General features: G+C 38.1%; 2 protein-coding genes across 7 annotated transcripts in view; both read right to left on the bottom strand.

The window, feature by feature from the left end:
- LOC127065267 (ecdysone-induced protein 74EF-like) overlaps nucleotides 1–6,838 on the bottom strand; it is a gene marked incomplete at its 5' end in the record, with an annotated part of 8,639 nt that extends 1,801 nt beyond the window's left edge. Inside the window, one exon of the mRNA XM_050997361.1 lies at nucleotides 1–6,838. This exon is cut by the window's left edge and continues 1,801 nt beyond it. Coding sequence (XP_050853318.1) covers nucleotides 6,281–6,838 — 558 coding nt within the window.
- The window catches only part of LOC127065426 (LIM domain-binding protein 2), a 123,225-nt gene continuing 107,561 nt past the window's right edge, over nucleotides 6,837–22,500 (bottom strand). For 4 of the 6 annotated variants that reach the window (XM_050997749.1, XM_050997750.1, XM_050997745.1 and 1 more), the window contains 7 exons: nucleotides 10,291–10,393; nucleotides 9,331–9,503; nucleotides 8,950–9,153; nucleotides 8,391–8,523; nucleotides 7,563–7,687; nucleotides 7,218–7,466; nucleotides 6,837–7,009 (listed from right to left, as the gene is read on the bottom strand). In XM_050997749.1, the coding sequence (XP_050853706.1) occupies nucleotides 6,908–7,009; nucleotides 7,218–7,466; nucleotides 7,563–7,687; nucleotides 8,391–8,523; nucleotides 8,950–9,153; nucleotides 9,331–9,503; nucleotides 10,291–10,393 (1,089 nt within the window). In that variant the 3' untranslated portion in view covers nucleotides 6,837–6,907. Of the gene's footprint in view, nucleotides 7,136–7,217; nucleotides 7,467–7,562; nucleotides 7,688–8,390; nucleotides 8,524–8,949; nucleotides 9,154–9,330; nucleotides 9,504–10,290; nucleotides 10,394–22,500 lie in introns of all 6 variants that reach the window. The other 2 variants (XM_050997746.1, XM_050997748.1) reach the window with 2 other exon arrangements.

The following is a 22,500-nucleotide window of genomic DNA, read 5'->3' as shown; positions in this document are numbered from 1 at the left end:
TCTTTCTTTTTTCTCTAATTACGTAACGCAAATGTAGAGAAGGATGGCGGCCATATTATTTCCCTCGTGAAACTTTCCACGTATGAAACTCGGTCCCATGCAGATAAATGCGAGTCCAGCATCCATCTTCGATGAACTGTCAGCACTATGATCGATACTTTCACTTGATTCTCAGCTATAGTCGTGATCCACGCTCTCTTTCTCTCTCTCTCTCTCTCAATCTCTCTCTCTCTCTCTTTCTTTTTCTCACTCTATCATACTTTCTCTCTTTCTGTATCTCACTCACACGTTCATGCTCTCTTTCTCTCTCTCTCTCTCTCTCTCTCACTCTCTCTCGATTCTCGACTTAGGCTGTCACGTCGAACAACAGCTCCGGCTCTCCCTCCCTGACTTTCTCACTGACAATTAAAATTTTCTTCCTATTACATCGTAATTTCATGTATTTTTCTGTCGTTTAAATTCAATTCACATTATTAGGGTATAATAATTAATTAATTAATTATAATAGTGTCATTATAATTCGTAATAATATACAACATTTGTCAATAGATCATTTATACTAGAACCCACCGCATGCTCGTGTCGAAATCGTTCACGTATTCTCACCCACCCTCTCTCCCTCTCTCTCTCTCGCTCTCTCTCTCTCTCTCTTTCTTTCTCTCTTTCTCTCTCGTTCTCTTACGCGTACGTACACAAACACACCACACACGCATACGCACACGCATAATACGTGCTGTCACATTCTCTTGCTAAGAGGCAAACACTATATATATATATATATACACATACATACACATATATATACATATACGTATATATATATGTACATACATACATGTGTATACATATATATTTGTATATTTTATATATATATACACACACATGCCCATATATATATATATATATTTATGTATATATACATATATACATACATATATATATATATGCATATATACAATATACCCTCCTTTCCTATATCTCATACACAATCAAACTGTGAGACTATACCGGCATCGCATCTGGTTTATCTAATTAATTCATGATTTATCGCATGATTCCGGGATGTGTACGTGTGTATAAGCGTGAGCCCGCACGCGCGCCTTTTCATTGTACGCGAATATGTATCGTGCGTGTGTCTCTCTTTCTCTCTCTCGTTTTCTCATTCTGATTCTCTCTTTTTCTCTTTCTCTCTCTCTCTCTCTTTTTTTCTTACATACATAGTGTACAACTGTCCGTGTTAGTAATATGTCTGTAATGTTCACTGTGCTACGATATAAGTTACATTGGCTCGCGTCCTATATCCTTCTTTATACATAATAATTAAAAAACGACATATTGACAATGCGTATTTTCTCGTATGTGTACATGTGTGGTATGTGTATCATCATTGATGCGAGGGAAAATATTGTTTCACAAAATTGTTGAACACAACTAACGACGACATTGTTTCGGATGATACCAGGTGCCTTCGTTTTTATGTACGTGTATATATGTGTGTATGTACTTTTTATATGTATATATATATATATCATCTGTAATATACATGTCTTATCACCTCTCTCCTTCTTTATTTCTCTCTCTCTCTCTTTCTCTCTTTTTCTTTCCTTTTTTTCCCATGAAAAAGAAAACGAAAACTAGCCGTACCGCAATCGAAACGCAATATTGTAACGTAACCGGTAAAAATGTGAATGTGGGGCAAGTATTTTGTATGTGTAGGTGTATGCGTGTACGTACGTGTTTTGTACATATTTAAAATCCTATTCTTTTTCTTTCTTTCTTTCTCTTTCACTCACATATTCTTTCGTTACCTCTTTCTCTCTCTCTCTCTCCCTCTCTCTCTATCGCACGATTTCTGTAAAATTGTAGAATCACTGTAAAGGAAGGAATAAAGAGAGAGACAGAGAGAGACAGTGAGAGAGAGGGAGAGGAAGAGAGAGGAAAAAAGAAGAAAAAAAAAGAAAAAAAAGAAGAAATAATAATAAAAATAAGAAAAAAGTTCCCTCGGCCGAAAGCGCAAAGTTCATGGACGTGATGAAACGCCGACGTTTCATCCCCACCCCAAGCACCCACCCCCACTCTACCAATCGTGTCAAGTCTAAACGAGCAGGACGAACTTTGACCTATCGGCAGCTCGGCTCTCCAGAGTCGTTCGATTCGAATATATACATACATACATACATACATATATACATACATACGTATACATTCATTCATACATACATACATACATATCACACATACATATATACATACATACATACAAACATACATACTCACAGATATACATAGGTATATCGTTTTGTAGGCGGGATCAAACTCACCCACTCACTCACTCATTCACTCACTCACTCACTCATTTTCTCTCTCTCTCTCTCTCTCTCTCTCTCTCTCTCTCTGTCACTCTCTCCGTTCGTTTAATGCGCTATTACGATCACCATGACGAAGAATTAGCATGTCGCTTGACCTCTTCTTCCTTGTCCTTTATTTTTCATTTATTTCGTTATATTTTCTTTAGTATTCATTTTACTTGATAACAATATAAAATACATTAGAAATCTCAACCAAGTAAGCGATTACGTAAATAGAATTTCTCAAAATTTCAATATTTCTCTCTACAGAAATAGTTGATGTCAACGTCATAGATGTTTCACGCACGAAGAAGAGGGAATTTCGAATAAGCGTAAAACGAAAGAACGGAGAAAGAACGCAGTAACACAAACGAGAAATAAAACGTTAGTTATAGACGATTGACGATGGCGCGATCGAATGTGAAACAAATGCGTCGAAGAAATTTTTCTATTTTAACCATCATCAAAAGTACAAGTTTTTCCATATGCTCCTTATTTATTTCTTTTTTATTTTGTCTTTTTACATCTTTCTTCCCTTATTGAAAATTGTTTAATGATCAGTTCGGCAAAGAGAAGAAAAGTTAGTTAAAGGGAGAAGGAAACTTGAGGACGAGGCGACTTTTTTTCAAACGAATTTTATATTAAAAAAAAAAAAAGAAAAGAAAAAGAAAATTGAAACAAAAAAATTAGACGATAAAAATAAAAGAACGCGCGTCAAGACGTAAGCCAGATATGTACAACGTCCGCATGTATAAATATATATACGTATATATATAAGTGTATGTATACATATATATATATATAAATTTTTTTCGTAAAAGCACATTAAAAAGATCAGAGCAAGTGGTAGACGAATCGATATTTAAAATTACGATCTCTCTCTCTTTCTCTCTCTCTCTCTCTCTCTCTCTCTCTCTCTCTCTCTCTCTCTCTTTCGAGGTCGTCGATGTTTTTGCTTTTTCCATAATCGTCCCCAGCTCTACGAGAAAAGAGCTCCAATATCAGGGAAAGGGAACGCAAGAAATCACGAATAGTAGTACAAAAATAGGAACAAATATAACGAGGAACGTATACGATATAACGCGCAAGGAACTTCATGCAATAATGATTTGCGTAATATGTATGTGTGCGTGCGTGTGTATATGTGTATTATGGGGTGTGGGAGTAAGGGAGGGCGAGGGCGGAGGCTCGTTTAAGTATTCTCGCGCGCGTTCATGGGGGTGTGTGTGTGCATCAATATCAAATGCATACGTACGTACATACATACAACCATACAACCATACATACATACATACATACATACGTACGTACAAGCATACATATATACATACATACATACATACATACGTGATTGAATATCTAAAAAAACAAGTCGATTCACTATGGTACCCCGTCTTATTGTTAAAAGTTATCGTCCATCTTTCTTTCACATATTTCCTTTTTTTTTTTCGACGAGAAAACCGTAATAAAATACGATATTGTCTACAAATTCCATCATACTACATCCCATCGTACTAATTCTCTTATTATAAAACATGATTGAATGTGTAGGTTCCTGACTGCGTTATTCAAATAAAAGAAAATAAAGGAAAAGAAAATACAAGAAAGAAAGAATTATGATTCTCATAATAAATCTTATGAAAATTGAAGGCTCTTTTGTAGCTCTGTTTTTTCGACATTGATCGTTCCATATCATTCTTATCAAACGAAGAAAAAAAAATATATATATATATCGAAGAAAAAAGAAGAAAAAAAAGGTCTATAAACTTTACAATTATGTTACATCTTAATATCGGATGAACCTTTGGATGGAGGTTTTTCTCTTAACTTTTAGCATGCAAAATGCTTTCTGTTTCTCTCTCTCTCTGTCTCTCTCTCTTTTCTCTTTCATTCTTTCGTTCGTACACAAGACACATCACACACACACACACACTCTCTTTCTTTTCTCGTAATTTTTTTCCCTTTCTGTCGCTCGCGCGCGCACGGTTAATTAAATAACGATGATAAAATAAAGAATAAAACTCTACAAAGAGCCCACGGGACAGTTAGGGTCTGTGCGTTGGTGTTCGACCGGGCTCCACGCTTAAAAAATTTCTTCAGTCGACGATGATTCTCTCCCTCTCTTTCTCTCTCTCTCTCTCTCTCTCTGTCGCTCTCTTTCCTTTTTTTCTAAACATTATCCATACTCTTACAAACATTTGTCAAAACGATCACACAAAACTCAATCAATCAATCAATCAATCAATCAATCAATCAATCAATCAATCAATCAATCAATCTCTCCTTTCCTCTCTCGCACGCTCGTTCTCGTAAACTCGCATACGCTTGCACAATTACGTACTTACGCTATATTTTTATCTCTTACAATAACGTTTTTTTTTTTTATATTCATTTACTCTATTTTTAATTATATCAATACTGTTGACGGATAGAGATTCATTCACAGCTCGCGATCAGAGCGGCCTTATCGTCTCTGTCGCGCGTGGCGCGTTTTGTATTATATATATTTTCACTTTTTTCATATTACCCCCAATTTTCCATTCTACATATCTTTCTCTTTATCTTCCATCAGGACTTTGCTCAGACCCCGCCCAGTTTAAACCCCGTCTACCCTCCTCTCGATAAAAAAAAAAAGAGAGAAAAAAAAAAGAAAAAAAAAGAGAAAAAAAAGAACAACACCCACACATACCCACCACGCGCACGCACGCACACACACACACACGCACGCAGACAAACACACGTACACACACACGCGCGCGCGCACGCACACACATACGTTTTCCCAATCTTCTTAGCTCATTTTTATTCGACATTATCTTCTTCGTTCCTTTTCTTCCTCTTCTTTTTCTTCTTCTTCTTCTTCTTCTTTTTCTTTTTCTTTTTCTTCTTCTTCTTCTTCTTCGTGTTCACGTAACAACGTTATAGTTATTGTTTTTGTTTTTTTTTTTTTCTTTATTTTATCACACGCTAAATCGACGAGTCTCTCGCGAGAAAAATTGCGAGGCTCGTTCAACGTTTAACTAGCAACACACACGCGCTTGCACGGTGTCCCAAAGAACGTCGCACATCGATCCGCGTTGAAAAAAGGTAGCCATCTTTCTTTCTGGCACACCCGGTTCCTTCTTTATCTTTCTTTTTCTCTTGGATTTCCTTAGGTCGCGGATCACCGAGAACACCGTGTGTTACCTCCCCGCCGATCGAGGGATGGAAATAAGTTCTTTCATTTTTTCTTTGCTTTTTTTTTTTTTCCTTCGAAACCAAAATACAAGGAGAGAGAAAAAAGAAATTCGAACGAACAGGAGCATCGTTGGCTGCCGCAGCAAGAGAAGAGACGCGGTTCACGATCGAAGAAAGAGAAGATTCGGATGAATATCTGCGGTTTTGTCGACGCGCGGAGCTTTACTCTCTCCGTCTTTCTCACTCGCGTGCAACGCACCATCATCATCATTATCATCATCATCATCATCATTATCATTATCATAATCATTATCATCATTATCATCATCATCATCAACAACACCATCATCATCATCATCATCATAATCATTATCATCATCATAATCATTATCATCATCATCATCACCACGATCATCATCATCATGATCATCATCATAATCATCATCATCATAATCATAATCATCATCATTATCATCATCATCATCGTTATAATCATCGTTATAATCATCGTTATAATCATCATCACCAACACACATGCTACAAACAATCATACAGATTTTTCTCGTCGGACGCGCATAAGAGTTCTCTCGCCATTATCGAGACGAGCTAACGCGTGCGAGAGTCGAACAACGACGACGACGATGGAGAAGGAGGAGGAGTAGAAGAGACACCGCAGATAAACGCTTAACGTATAGACACATACATACATATATATATTAAACGCGCATATATGTATATATGTATGCAGGCGTATATCACTTGTGACCGCGCTGTGCGAGGAAATACTCGATCTGCTGCAGACAGAGCAACTGCTGCACCAAGCTCTGCAGCGGGTCCTGGCTCTGGGATTGTTGAGTTTGCTGTCCCTGCTGTAGCGGCTGCGTCAAGCCTCCACCAGTAGACTGAGCAGACGGTGGCAGCATAGTGCCCGGAGCCGACTGCTCGGCCAACAATTGTCGCTGAAGTTGTTGGGCCTGGTAATGAGCCACCGCAACCAAATCGGAAGATTCCATCCCCATAGAGGCGGCTGCAGCAGCGGCAGCACTGGCTGCCGCGGCTACGTGGCCCAAACGCGGATGATGGGGATGATGGTGCTGCTGATGCTCCGGATGATGATGGCTCGGTGGTATGCCAGTTGCCTGACAGGAGAATGGAACGCTGCCGAAGGGTACGCCAACGTGCGACAACCTGCCGGCCGAAGAAGAGCCAGACGTGCAGCCAGACGTGCAGCCGGTAGCGCAGCCAGGCGTACAGCCCGAGCCGCAACCGGACGTGCCAAGATAGCCGGTGGGGAGGTTCGGATTCTCGCCCCGCTAGGGAGCCACGTTTTTGGGCTTGCGCCCCCGTCGCCCTCTGGTGGGAGGGCGCGGGGACTCCTGGCCTCACTGGCTCACCGCGGGGCTCTTCTTGTCTTGCTGCTGTTGACTGCCATCCTGCGAACCCGCGACACCCGAAGATCCGCCTCCCTGCGTACCCTGGACGCCCTGTAACACGTCGCACACCAGATGCTCCGTTATAACTTCCGTTCCTCTACAAACCTCACGGTTTTCTGACGTGTTCTTCGACCGCCTCTCGCCTATAGGAGCGCGGGCAGCCGCTCTTTAGCATCTCTAAATCGGAGTTAAGAAGACGGTTCTCTGTAGATACCGAATATTCGATTCTTTCTTTTTAAAGTTTAATAGAGGATATTACCTGACTACCGGGTCCACCTTGCGGAGGTCCGGGACCAGGGCCACGGTCTGGTGGCCAAGAGTTACCCGGTGTTGGCTCCGAATGGAATTGATGAGGATGCGGAGGCGGGCCACCCGTCGTGTCGTGACTGTGTGGGTCTAGACTATTCGCCGCATCGTACTGCGTGTTCTCCAGCCTCGTGATCAACCGTTCGTCTTCGTCGCCGAACTCGCCGCCCATCAAAGATGGCTCACCCACGACCATCACGTCCTACGTACAAAAAAGGATTGGATAACTTTGCAAATTCAGACACTTCGTCTGGATTCAACGAAATCCGACGATTCGTTGTCAAGTGCGTACACTTGCCTGCGACGCTAGAGAAAAATTCGGCCCCGGTGACCTCTTTTTACTAGGTGCAGGAGGAGCGTTGTTTCCCGGCCCGGAGGTACTGCCCTTTCGCTTTCTTCTTTTACTCGCTGGCCTCTGTGATTCTAAAAAAGAAAAGATTAACAACGAATGAATATCACGACTCAACGTTTCGTCGTTAGCCCGATGTAGCACTCTAAGGGCCACGTACGGAACACACTGATAAAACCAAGTTCGCTACCCAGCTGTGGACCTTTCTTTTCGTAATCAAAGGTCTCTTACACATACAAGCACGCCATGCATCGATCGACAGACGATACACTCTTTCTCAAGCAATCTACGTATATATATATTATATATTTATATATATATATATATATATATATATATATATAAATATACGTATATACATACTCCTTCTTACGATCTTTACAGAGAAACACGCTAGATATAGAATTGTTCGCGCGCGAAACCGCCTGCTTACTTCCACGGTTACATCGACCTTGGTTGGAATGGCCGATTGTCAGGGAAATAGGAAATGTCCAGATGAAAGTGAGTAGATAAGGTGTCGAGGAAGATCAAAATCGAAACGAATATATATATATATATATATATATATATATATATATTCCTTGTAAGGCAACGGATGGTATATTTGGAATAACCAAGTAAACGGGAAAAGTCGACGATACGTCCTTGGAAAGAAGCATCGAGAAAATATAATAAATCATTAGAATTGATAAATACAAATTAATCTCGTTTTAGACTGATCCGTTTGTTCGGGCTCCACTGGCTGGTGCTTCTCATGTAAAGCAACTGTTCGTCTACCTCTCTTACCCGGCGGGGCAACCATCCTCTGCCATTTCTGGAACAAGGTCGTCTTCAGGCAATCTCTCGGTGATAACGCGTACGCCTTGTGCCTCGACATTAATTCCTGCATTGGCTCCAAAATAACGCATAACTGTATAAAAAGAAAGCAAGAAAAAAAAAGAAAAAAAATAGACATTTAATACAACGAACGAACTTATTTAACAGTAATTAATAGTTTACATTCTTAGAGATGCGAACAACACCAAAGAGGACTTTCAAACGAACGAGAAACGAATACGTTCGGATACGTATATACGTAAGTATGTGTGTGTGTGCGCGCGCGTACGTTCGTTTTACGGTGAAAGCGCTTCCGTACGAGTAAAGAAGAAGGTAGATATATCATACATATATCTCGTAACCCGGATATATACAACGAAAGAGAAAGAGAGAGAGAGAGAGAGAGAGAGAGAGAGAGAGAGAGAGACTTTCGCAAACGAAATCCATTCCTCTTTGGTGATATTACTATCTCTTTCGATTATCAATCATTCTATAAAAGTTATTACGTTAGAAAACTTACCCTGAGATAATTCAGAGTAGAATTAGTGATACCCTGTCTGGTGATGTTCTTACTGAGCTGCTCTAGTACCGTAGGATCTTGCTGCATGCCTACAACCGACCTTGGTACCAACTCTCGATGCGTTCTCACCGACATGTGCCACGACTTTATCCTCATGAGGTCGTCAAAGGTGAACTCCAATATTAACCTACCCTCTGTACACACCTAAAACGGAAACATCGACTAAATTAGTTTCATGCTCGTTTAAACGATACCGTTTGCCTAACCGATTTCTCTTCGGATTTTAGGCAATCGTAAGAATAAAGAAAGAGAGATAGACAGACAGACATACAGAGAGATAGAAAGAAAGAGAGAGAGAGAGAGAGATCAGACAAAACTCACCTTCGTAAACATTGGCTTGCCGTGATGCGTGACCATGACGCAGTGATCACAGTCTAGCGTTATACTAGTGTTGTGAAACGACTCCTTCGGGTGCTTCATGTTGTAGTAAAGTTCCGTCACTCCACCTTCGAATATCGAACGGAAGTACCTAGGTATTAGCGTCCTTCCTATCGCTGAAAGGATAAGCGTGCTGTTAGCCGATCATCTCGTAGAAAGCAACGGGCCGAACTGCTTGATATGTGATTGTACATGTATATGTTTGCGTGTACGCGATAAGAAAGAGAGAGAGAGAGAGAGAGAGAGAGAGAGAGAGAGAGAGAGAGAGAGAGAGAGAGAGAGAGAGAGAAAGAAGAGATTTAAGGTCCACGACAAACGCCAAGTTGATCTTTCGGTGAGAGATAATTCGCATCGAGGCAGGTGGTACCTCCTCCTGTCGTTCGCGCGAGCTTGGACGATAGCGGCGAGCAACGTGTAATCACCTTGTCGCCATACATCCTCCTGCAGTAGAACGTCTACTGAGAGAGAGAGAGAGAGAGAGAGAGAGAGAGAGAGAGAGAGAGAGAGAGAACGCGAGCAAACACAAGGGAAAACATTAAAAGGCACCTACTATAAAATTGCTCCGCAGTGGCGAGTTATTATTTAAAATAAATATACGACTCGACAAACGGTACCATTCATCTTTCCATTCATCTTGAACACGTTTGTCAACGAGACCAATGAATGTATGAACTTTTAATGATTGTCCTATATGAAATCCGACGACGTATTTATTTAATATTTCGTATTACGCGACATAGTATTATTTAAGATTACGATTTAAGTTTCTCGTACGACTTACGATTCTATGTGATTTGATCATCGATGAAAAAATGGAAACGAATGAATGTAACAGGCCTGTTTGTTTTGTATCTGTGTGTGTGTGTGTTTTTTATTGACGTTTAAATGTTCAATTATACTAACTGTATCTTTTCGGTCCATCCTCCAGACAGAAGGTTAGGGTGAGTGTGGCATCGTCCTCGAAGAATTCTGTCGCGAACGAGTCCCACCATAGATTGTCACTATCCTGAAACAAGGACAACAACAACAACGATAATAATAATAATAATAATAATAATAATAATAATAATAATAACAATAACAATAATAACAACCAAGATGAAGGAACCTTTTTAACATGTAACAAGAATAAGAAAAATAATAAGGAGAAAGCGAAGGGAGGAAAAGGGAAAAGGAAGAAAAGGTCGGACAGGTTCGTTTACAGCTCGGCGATGACAATAATATCGTGACGATTTTTCCCGTGGGGGTTGATTCGCAAGCCGTGAAAAAAAAGAAAAGAAAAAGGAAAAAAGAAAAAAAAAAGCAAAACGGAAGCAAAACAAAAACAAAATCCAAAAAGAGAGAAGAAAAAGAGGAAAGAGGGTAAAAAAATATATATATATATATGCAAAAAGAGAAAACGAAGTGGGAAGAGAGGGAGGAGGGAAAGAAGAAAGGAAAGAAAAAGGAAATAAGAGAAAAATGGGGAAGAAAAAGTGAAGGAAGGAAGACAGAAGAACGAAGCGTGGAAAAGGGACAGAGGAATGGGATTGAAGAGAAGAGAGGGTCGAACGAAGGACGATAAGAAGGTGGAGACAGGGTAGTGGGGAACGTCTGTACGCGGCGCTGAATAACGCATGACTGTCTGGCTTGAAATTATAGCATTTCGTCCTCCCACCCCCACCCATTCCTTTCTCACTCTTTATCTCTCTGTCTCTGTCTCCGTCTCTCTGTCTCTCTGTCTCTCTGTCTCCCTTTTCCTCTTTCTCCCTCTCTATTTCTTTCTCTCTCTCTCTCTCTCTCTTTCTTGCTTTTTGTCTCTCTCTCTCTCTCTCTCTCTCTCTCTCTCTTTCTCTTTTTTTCTTTAGCAAAAGAAAGGGCTCTGTTCACTGTGCTTTCATTCAATTATACATCTCGCTTGTCCCCACCCTCTTATTATTATTTTTCCACGCGTGGGACGTCTTTTTCCGTGACGTTATCGAGTAAAGCTTTATCTTCCTGGGTCTACACCGTACCAAGCCGTGTTTTCACCACGAACGAGGTTGAGATTCACGAAGAAGAAACGAGACTCCTCTCACTTGGTGGATCATTCTCCGTTCTGGATCGAAACACGGACTTTCGTCTTTTTATCGCGAATCACGCGTTTCGAACGTGCTCGATTCCTTCTATCCCGTTTCTCTTGCTTTCTGCAAGCAGAAAGAGAGAGAGAGAGAGAGAGAGAAAGAGAGAGAAAGAGAGAGAAAGAGAAAGAGAGAGAGAGAGAGAGAGAGAGAACGCGAGGGTGGAAATTTTAGCAAGAACGTCGTTGCCCGGGCAACTAGCAGCACGGCGAAGCCCAGAGACGAGGCGGAAGGAAGAAGATACGACACGATGCTGGATCCGTGAAGCTCGAAATTACGAAAGATATCGCAACCGATCGATCCACCGGCAAGCAGCAAACTTGTTTCACCGAACTCCAACTACTGTTACACTAGCACGTCTATCTATATCAGTTTTGACACGTTTCATTTATTTCCTAATTTTATTACGATTTTTATATCAAGAAATGAACCTGGGAGTTAGCTCTTTCTCATTTTCTTTTACATGCATACGTACGTACTTACGCACATACTTACATACATACATACATACATACATACATACATACACATATATATATATGTGTGTGTGTATGTATGAAAAACGTATGACTTTGATTCGCGAAAAGAGAAAGGGATACTTTTCTCGAAAGACAGACGAACAAGGGAAAAAGATAGAACGAGTAGTGTCAAATTCGAGAGAGGACAATCGCTTTTCCGTTTCGCCGTCCATCCCGCGTCATATGCGCGGGTGTATATATATATATATGTGTGTGTGTGTGTGTGTGTGTGTGTCTACGTGTCTACGTGTCAGTACGTGTGTACTCGCGCGAACATGAAGATTTATTTCGGACGTAAGCCGCCGGCCCGTGCCAAATCAAGCAAACTGTTGCCACTCCAGCACAAATTGATATTTCTGGCAAACGCGTCGCGAGTCCTTTACGGAGTCCAAGAAAATGAAAGAAAAAGAAAAAGAAAGAGAGAGAGAGAGAGAGAGAGAGAGAGAGAGAGAGAGAGAAAGAAAGACCGAGGATGAGCTTTGGAATGCTTATTGAAACGGACAAAGTGAACGAGATTATGCTCGACAAATAAGCGACGTTGAAGTAACATCGCGAGTCACAAATGGCTTAGGGCACGCGAAAAAAAAAATATATAGATGTCCTCTTATGGAAATTCGTAGGTATCCAATTTTTTTCTGTCTGTTTGTTTGTTTGTTTTTTTTTTGTTTTGTTTTATTTTCTTTCTTTTCTAGGATTTTCTCCAAGGTCGCACTTGAGGGACTCTATCTCTCTCTTTCTCTCTCTCTATCGATACGTAGTAAGTATATGCCTCGTTCGTTTGATCATTTTTGACATTTTCGAGGTAACTCGGCCAACGTGGATGAAGCATGTAACAGACTATTCTTGCCTCGATCGGACATTAAATTTCTACACACATACATATGTTCTACGTATATTCGTGTCTACCAACCGCAACGATGTTTCGGAACCGGCGATCGATACATTTTCGACTTCGCTTCTAGCAACGTGTGCCTTGATTTGTTCCCTGGATTTTATTGCGTTCTCTCTCTCTCTCTCTCTCTCTCTCTCTCTCTCTCTCTCATTTTCTCTCTCTCTTTTTCTCTATTCTGTTCGTCGGTAATATTTCCCGTGCATTATAAAATCGAATATTAATTTTATCTAGGTAAAACTTTTTCAGGTCTAGTAACGCAAACCATAAATAAGAATTTATAACGTATGAGAATATAAACCTAAAAAATCTAGTAATAAATAAATCCAACGAGACGATGCAGTCATTTTTTTTTGTCCTCACCACCGCCACCCACCCACTCCTCGCTCCACCCCCCACCCGACGTCCCATTATTTTCCTTTTTCTTGTAGAAATAACGATGACAAAGAAGAGAGAGAGAGAGAGAGAGAGAAAACGAAAAAAAGGCTAACAAAAAAACTAACTAAAAAAAGAGGAGAAAAAAAAGGATACAAGCGAAAAAAGAAAAAAGGATAGAAAAAAGAAAAAAAAGAATAAACCAGCGACACGTTGCGCACGGTAGCAATTAAAGAGGAGGTACTGGGCAAAGGTTCCGGACCGTTATACCGACGATAAATCCGCGCCCGAACGGGCCTGCTAATTTTTATGATTTCCCGACAAAGCAACGAAAAATTCAAGTTCCGGGCTCTTATTAGCCAACACGAGAAAGAGAGAGAGAGAAAGTAAGAGAAAGAGAGCGAACGAGAGAGAGAGAGAGAGAGAGAGAGAGAGAAAGAGAGAGAGAGAAGAGAGTAGCTATAGGAGAGGGTGAGTTGAGGGAGATGGTGGTCGAATTCAATTTGTCGAGAGATCGAGGTGGCCTCCGGTGGAAAAAAATCGGCCCGTCGTTGCGTCGTAATAAGCGTGTGCGCGCGCGCACATACCACTCCCTCTCTCTCTCTTTCTAGCACCAATCTCTATCCGACCATTCGTTGCTGCTGTATCCTTCTCTTTCTCTTTCTCTTTCTCTCTCTCTCTCTCTCTCTTTCTCTTTTTTTTCTGTCTCTTTCTCTTTCTCTTTCTCTCTCTGTTTCGAACGCTTGTACGCCGACGACCAAAGAGCGCGGAAAAAAATGTCCGGCATCGACTCTCCGAATTCCAGTCTGATTCCGGCATTCCGTCGAGACTGAAAGAATCCGGTATAATTCCAGTGTTACCAGGTACATAGGTACCCCTCGAACGGACGCCTTCGACGTAGACCACCCTATCTTAAAGCTGCCACTCGCGACGAATACATTTCTTTTCATCGATTCGCTTCCACCGTACAACCCACCCCTTTTTCCATCTCTCTCTCTCTCTCTCTCTCTCTCTCTCTCTTTCTCTTTCTCTCCCTCTTCTCCCTCTCTCTCCCTCTCTTTTTTCTCTTCCTTCTCTCTTTCGAAATTCGAAATAAGACAAAACTATTGCAACCCCTTGATATAAACACGATGTACGTATGTACGTACGTACGTAACGCGTGCACGTACGCATGATGCACGTATATATATATATATATATATATATATATATATATATATATATGTATGTATGTATGTATGTATGTATGTATGTATGTATATGTATGTATCACGAGTGAAGATACTCGAAACGATTCTTTTTTTCTTTTTTTTTTTCTCTTTTTTCTTCCTTAGCCATTCTCGTTCTTAGGGCCCCTTCCTTCTTTAATATCTATCCAATATTCGCATCCACCCTTGCCCTCTTTGGGCAGCATTTTTTTCAGCCATTCATTTCTTCGAACATTTCCTTCCCTTTCTCTCTCTCTCTCTTTCCCTCTCTCTCTTTCTTTATCTATCTTTCTCTTTTTCTCTCTCTCTTTCTTTCTCTTTTTCTCTTTCTCATTCTCATTCTCATTCTCATTCTCATTCTCTTCAACCGGGAAAGCTCTTCTGCTCGGTCTGTACAGTGGCTAGGGTTGCCGTCGACTTTTCGCCGAGACTGTACCACCCCACTGTTGTTAGGGGGGTGTGGGGAGACTAGGGGTGGTATATGATCGTGTATATACGTCGCGGGTAAAGTATTGTCCGCGCGCTCCGCCTCTCGATTTTACGGGAAAAATCGTTCGGACGTAGAAGATCATTGAAATTCGTTGGTTTAACTATATGAAAAAATCGGGAAAATTCGTCGGAGATGAGCCATCATTTTTGAAAATTTTCGAATGAAGGATTCGATCGGAGATAGACCATTGGAGATTTCTCTCTGGCCGTGGAACGTCGGACAAAACTCTCCCGGCCGATCGGAGTATATACGGCCAGGGGCGGCGGCGAGAGGGGCCAAGCTAAGGGGGAGCAGGGGGTACAATATGGGTTATCGAGGGGGCCCCACCCCCAGGGGAGAGCAGGGGCCCTCATTTTATTACCCAGGCTCCCATAGCGGTTCTCAACCTTCCGAGAAACTTGTCCCGTTTTCTACTGTCCTCTTTTTCCTTTACTTTTCTCTCTCCTCTCTCTCTCTCTCTCTCTCCCTCTTTTTCCTTCTCTTTCAATTTTTACATCTAACTAGACTACCATCTTTCTTTCCATTAATTCCTGTACTTTATCATTTGTATAATAAAGAAGAATTTTTTGAACGTTCCCATGCGTGATATCGAATATATATTTTCTCGAAGAGGAGGTATAGTTGTATTTTTCATCTCTCTCTCTTTCTCTCTCTTTCCTTTTTTTTATTGTCGAGACTTATAAAGAGGGAAAAAGAAAAAGAAAAAAAAAAGAGAGAGAGAAAAGAAAGAAAGAAATCAAATTCGTGAAAATGGAGAAATCTTTCAAAGGAGTACTACTTTTCATCGAACAGGAGTAGTAATAGGAAGGGTTGGAATTCAAAGAGGCAGAGGCTTCGCGTTTGCCGGCGAAGCACGTAGAGAAACCAACACTGGCTAACGTATACGAGAGAGATAGAGAGAGTGAGAGTGAGAAAGGGAGAGAGAGAGAGAGAGAGAAAGAGACAGAGGGACCTTAGGCCAGCGTGCAACTCAGTACCGCAAGCGTACTCGCGCGTACTCGTCCGTACTCGTCCGTAGGACTTGCGTATAGTTCGAACTTCATCGTGGTCACGTTGCGTGCAAATTCGCGCGTATTCTCCGGACAAAGACGAACCCGGTAATTACGTCACGAGATGGTCGGTTCTCTTCATCATACCGAAAATGGCTTCCTGCATTTTAGGACAATCGTTTACAGATGATGAAATCGCATCGATTCTGATCTCCCAAAGTAAGATTGATAATGATAATGATAATGATAATGATGATGATGATGATGATGATGATGATGATGATGATGATGATGATGATGATGATGATGATGATAATAATGAGTATAATATAATATTATTATCGTTGTCATTATTATTGTTATTATTTGCGCATTCGTATTGTTCTTAGGATTAATGACATTTTATTACGCATATTATGTATATACGTATATCTACTACTCAGATTATTCTCTCTTACTATTAATAATGTATTATTCTTATTTTACTCTTATTACTATTATTAAAATTATTATCTTGTATTAAATTGAAAAGGTTATTCGTAATTAGCATATAAAATACAAATTAGCAACGATAATGTCCGTGATAATAATGTGGTAAGTAATAAGTAGATTACATATATCTTAATAAGTAGACCGATCTAACAAAGAGAGGACACGATTGAAATGGTCTTTAATAAATTTTAGAGGTTTTCGATATTCGTTTTATCTGTCATTTTCTTTTTCTTCTTTTTAAACGATCTCACTTGTCAATCAACTACTTTTTGTCTCGAACACTTAACACTTCGACACACGACTCGAAAATCCAAGCGAGAGAGCTCGAATTCGAGACGTACGATCGAAAGAGGATAAATAGAAACGCGGTAACGCGTTTATGCTAGGTAGAAAGGTACGACGAGTGTGCGGCAGCAGCAGCAGCAGAAGCAGCAGCAGCAGCAGCAGCAGAAGCAGCAGAAGCAGCAGCAGAGAAGCCGCCGGCGGTGCGTTCGAGAGGAACGATTCGAGAAAGTAACGAAGAGAAAGCACGTGGAAATTTCGTTCGGATTGCTATCGACGTGAGGGAACTGTCCGAGAAGAGCTTGTCTTTTCTGAGTGACGAGAGTGCGAATCTAATGAATTCTTCTTTTTCTTTTATAATAACAACTTTTTCTTTCTCCTTTTTTTCTTATTTTTATACTCTATATATATATATATATATATATATATATATATATATGTATATATGTATTATATACAATATACAAAAATATATATATATGTATATATTGTTATATACAATATATAAAAATTTATTTATATATTATATATATTATATAAATAAAATCGTATGTCATTAGAGATTTGAACATACAAAAATTTTGTTTAGTTTCATTATTTCCTGTTTTCTGTTTTTTTTTTTTTTTTTTTTTTTTATTTTAATCGTACTAGTTTGTACCAATAGATCCTCGAAAAAAGGTCTTGTCGAAGAGTGATAAGTGGTGGCACGACAAAAACTGTCGTTTTAACAAACGTTGATAGATCCGTGCGCATCGTCAATTGCGCAACGCGTCCTAAAACACTGTCCACTTTTCTACGTGAATTGACTTTCATAATGACCGGCAGCTGGTAATTATGAAAGTGGTCCAAGTAATATATTCTTCGTTTCGAGATATTTCGTTTATCGGAGTTGGAATTATTTAAAAATTATTTTTCTATAACGAGAAACGGAAAAGAAATATCTATGCATATTTATATCCAGAGAATAATAATAATACTCTGACGTAATTCGAACGATTTTAAGAACAATGCGTGAAACAAAATATGCCGTTTAATACGTCAAATGACTTATTAGACCATTTCGATAATAACCGGCTCGATTGACTGGCAATGAAATTTAAATTTAAATGGAAAAAAAAAAAAAAAAAGAAATGAATGAAAAATTCTACTAGTGAATAGTGAATAACGAACGATAACAACTACAAGAAAACGTTATATATCTACAATAAATAATTAAAAAGTAATTAATCGTTAAAAGTAATTTATCTCAAAACGATCGAAATGGAGAAATAGAAAAAGAAAAGGTACTGTAAGTCTTAATCGTAAGTCTTGAAGAAAAAAATTAATAATTAAAAAAAAAGACAAGAAAAATAAAGAAAAAGAAGAAATAAAGATAAATAAAAAAAAACAAGTATATATATATATATAATAAAGAATATATATATAATAAAGAAATAAGACAACGGAGAGATTTTTTTTTTTTCAAATATTATCAACTACAGTGTGAAGAACGTTCCTCTTAGGACGTGTTCTCGACAAACGAGAGCGATCTTCCTCCAACAGACATCCCTTCGTAACAACGGGCCGAGCCAAACGGACCAGAGAGAGCGAGCGATCGATCGATGTCGCTCGCTCTGCTTCGTCGTCGTCGTCGTCGTCGTCGTCGTCGTCGTCGTCGTCGTCGTCGTCGTCGTCGTCGTCGTCGTCGTCGTCGTCGTCGTCGTCGTCGTCGTTGCAGTCGTCGTTGTCGTCGTCGTCGTCGCCGGAGAAAATTTTTAAATTATTTTTCACGGACTTTCGTGCCACGTAGACGAAGAACGTAGTAGAAGGAACGCGTCTAAAGGGGCGTCTACAAAATCGACGTAATCCGGCACGTACCAAGATCGTCGTATTCGGTAGGTATTAGTTCTAGAAAATGCACTTTATTTTAATGCTCCTATTACTTCGATGTAATAATTAAGATCGACATCTATTTACGAAATTAAATTAAAACGCATGGGATTGTTTAAAGAATTCATTATTTAAACACAATTCGATTTTTCTTTCTTTTTTCTAACCCCTCTCTTTATTATTATTATTATTATTATTATTATTATTTTATTTTTTTTTTATTTTTATTATTTTTATTACAAATTCGTCTCACGTAGAAATAGTAATGGAGGAAGATATTTTTTGTTTCTTTTTTTTTTTCTCCTCGTTTTAATATCAATTTTGTGACCATTTAATAATAATAATTATAATAATAATAATAATAATAATAATAATAATAATAATAATAATAATAATAATAAAAAGAAAAGTTCTGGAAGAGAAATCATATATTTTGTATTAGAAAAAGTTTCTCCAAGAAGACTTTCCACGCAAGGCTCGTTCGATCGAAAGCTGAAGCATACTGCGCGCTCTCGGCGTTGGCCGGCAACGCACGAATTTGCCGCTGATGTTGCGCGTTCTCTATCCGATTGCTCTGTAAGCTTCTTCCGAGCTTAGCCCAACCTGATCTTAAACGACGCGATTCCAAAACTTCAAATTCATCGCTTTAATAACGATCTTTTTCCACGCTGTACCGAATTTCTTATCGATCAAAGGAAAATCCAAAGAAATTCTTTTCGATTGCATTTCTTTTTTTCTTTTTTCTTTTTTTTTGGGGGGGGGGACTGCATCCACGAATTTCAATCAAATATTTAATACTCGATTTTAAATTTATACTCTACGAAGGTTCAATTAAAATTGATAATTTGCAATTAGCGATCGTAAACTAAGGTCGAATAATTCTTTCGTCTTCTTTTTCGTACGTAGTAACGTCGAACGTACAATTAAATAAATAAATAAATAAAGTTTTATTCAATAAAGAAATTTTTAAGGGATCGTCAAGCTTAAAACAATTTCTTTGAAATTTAGAAAAATATTATCACACGCTTTTAACTCACCTGTGTATCTTTATTTCCTTTTTCTTTTTTTTTTTCTTTTCTTAAATATCATTTCATTATTTCGAAACATTAATTGTTAGTTCAATATTTGAAGTTTAATATTTGCGAAGAATAAGTCATTAAACATATCGCTGATGTATTTCGGAATTTTTCTAATCAAATCACATACCGCATACATTATATAACATCATTAATTTCGCGTTATATAATTTTCTTCTTCACGAAATAAAATTAAATGAAAAAAAAAAAGAAAAGAAAAGAAAAGAAAAAGAAAAAGAAAAACAAGAAAACGACACAAAACAAAAACGACGATAAAAAAAAAGAAAAAGAAATTACAGAGGGTTAACGAGCCCTTCGATGCGTCATGTTCGAACAGATGATCGCGATCAATCTTCTAAAATTGTAAGAAATACAATGGGTATTAATAGTAACGAAAATAATAATAATAATAATAATAATAATAATAATAATAAAAAAAAATAAAAGGGAAAAAAAATTAAAAAAAAAAAAGAAAAAAAAGAAAGAAAGAAAGAAAGAACGAGAAAAGAGAGAAGAAATGAGGAACAACAGAAATCAGAGATTTACCGTGAGAAGAAAGAGAGAAAAAGAACGACAAAGAGAAAGAGAGAAAGAGAGAAAGAGAAGCGGAAGTAATGCGACGGAAGAAACGCGAGCGAGACGCGCGCGTCGGTGACCGTGCACATGCACGCTGACAACGCACGAGATCTCCGACGATAGGACGAGGAAAAGATGATTTACGAGCGTGGGACACGCCACGTCGTTTGTTAGACTCCCTGCGAGTAGGGGGTGTTGCTCGCCGACGAACGGCCTCACAACTTGCGGGGGTTGCTTCAAAGTTCTTCTTTCGAGATTCAACGAGAACGAAGCTTCCTCTAGGTACGAAACTGAACGACGAAAAAAATATAATCGATTAGCTTTGAAAAATTAACTAACAACATCGTCGTACTCATTAATTTTATATATTATTTTTAACAAATGAAAAAGAAAAAAAAGAGAGAGAGAAAGAGAGAGAGAGAGAGAAAGAAAAAAGATAGATCTCTGAAGTCTAAGAAAAATTAATCTCGTCTCTTATAGAATTTTATACAACGTGAAAGAACAGGGATAACGTCGTATTCCTTCTTCTTCTTCTTCTTCTCCTCCTTCTTTTTCTTTTTTTTTTCATTTCTCTTTTTTCAACTCTTTTAATCTTAACGAAAAAGTTTCTTTTTTTCCTTTTTACCAACAAGCCTCTTCTATTTATTATTTATTTATTATATCGCGAGATACTTTTATCATTTCACGTTACATTCGATATTGATGTATACGGTTACCGTAGACAGACCATTTAATATTGTTCATTTCGTAATTACAATGATAATAATGATAATAATAATAATAATAATAATAATAATAATAATAATAATAATAATAATAATAATAATAATAATAATAATAATAATGATAATAATGATAATGATAATAATTGATATTTATTAATACGTTGCATATGCAACGATTTTTCTAAATAAATTAGTCATGCGAAGAACGGTACGTTATTTGTAAAATGAAACGATAAAACGAATATAACACGGTACGAAGATATTCGGTTTTTTTTTTTTATTGCACTTGTTTATTAACTATCATTAGAATGTCAAAGTTTATTCTTTTTCTTGACTTTTTTTACTGCACTTGGTTATTAACCATCATTAGGATGTCAAAGTTTATTCTTTTTTGTTTCTTGCTTTTTTTTTTTCATTCCATTTGTTCATTAACCGTTATTAAAATATCAAAGTTTATATATATATATATATATATATATATATATATATATACAAAAAAAAGAAAAAGAAAACAAAAATTGTATGTAATATAGAAATATACCTTGACGTATTATCGTCAACGAGAGATATAGATATATTTTAAACCACGCGCGAACTCTCGAGCTTATCGAAAGAACATAAGAAGTTAAAATGTAAGTCGTAATTCGTTATACCGATTGTACTCAAATAAAAAGAGAAAAGGAAATACTTTCCAAGACGTCGAGAGATCATTTTTTCCTTCTTTATTTTTTCTTTGTTTTTTTTTTCTTTTTTTATTTTTACATAACGCGATAAGAGAATGCGATATATTATTCTAAGAGACGAAGAAAAAAAAAATGAGAAAAAAAAAAAAAGGAAAACAAAAAGGCAAAGAGGAGAACAACAACAAAAAAATTATAAAATTATAAAGTAGATTCTATCTTCAATTAATAATCATTTAACTGTTGCGTAATTATTTAAAATACACCGTACGAACGTCTTATAATCTAAGTGCGCAAAATCGAATGCCTGTCAGCGATTAATCTCACATGAAAGATAATCAACGCATTGAAAGAAAATCGAAGTAATCCTCAAAAAAAAGAAAAAGAAAAAAAAGGGAAAAAGAAAAGAGGACAAAACAAGATTACAATTTTTATAACGAAGAATAAAGCTAACTTCAAATATCATCACCTACGTCCGTTCAACCTTTATATCCTTCTCTAACTCGAATTAGTCTAATCTGACGAAGCAATATCGGACGTGATGAAAGCTGTGCTTGCTCGAAATAATTCTCGAGCTACGATCTATCGTACTTAAGTCCAAGCAAAGCCAACCGATCAAGAATCCGTCAAAAATCTTTCTTTTTTCTCTCGTTGATTATTATTAACGAAGAAAATAAAAAATAAAAAAAAATAATAAATAAAAGAAAAAAAAAGGGTGGGTGGGTGGGAGAAATCATTTTCGATAGTATCAATTTAATAGATATGCTAAATAATTTTGATAATGTTTTTCAAACGAATTTAGTTTAATATTCAAGAAGATCTACATATACGTACAGACGTATATA

Source organism: Vespula vulgaris, chromosome 7, assembly GCF_905475345.1.
Source record: "Vespula vulgaris chromosome 7, iyVesVulg1.1, whole genome shotgun sequence".
NCBI lineage: Eukaryota > Metazoa > Arthropoda > Insecta > Hymenoptera > Vespidae > Vespula > Vespula vulgaris.
The sequence above is the reverse complement of the archived record's forward strand: the minus strand, read 5'-3'. Positions and strand labels throughout refer to the sequence as shown.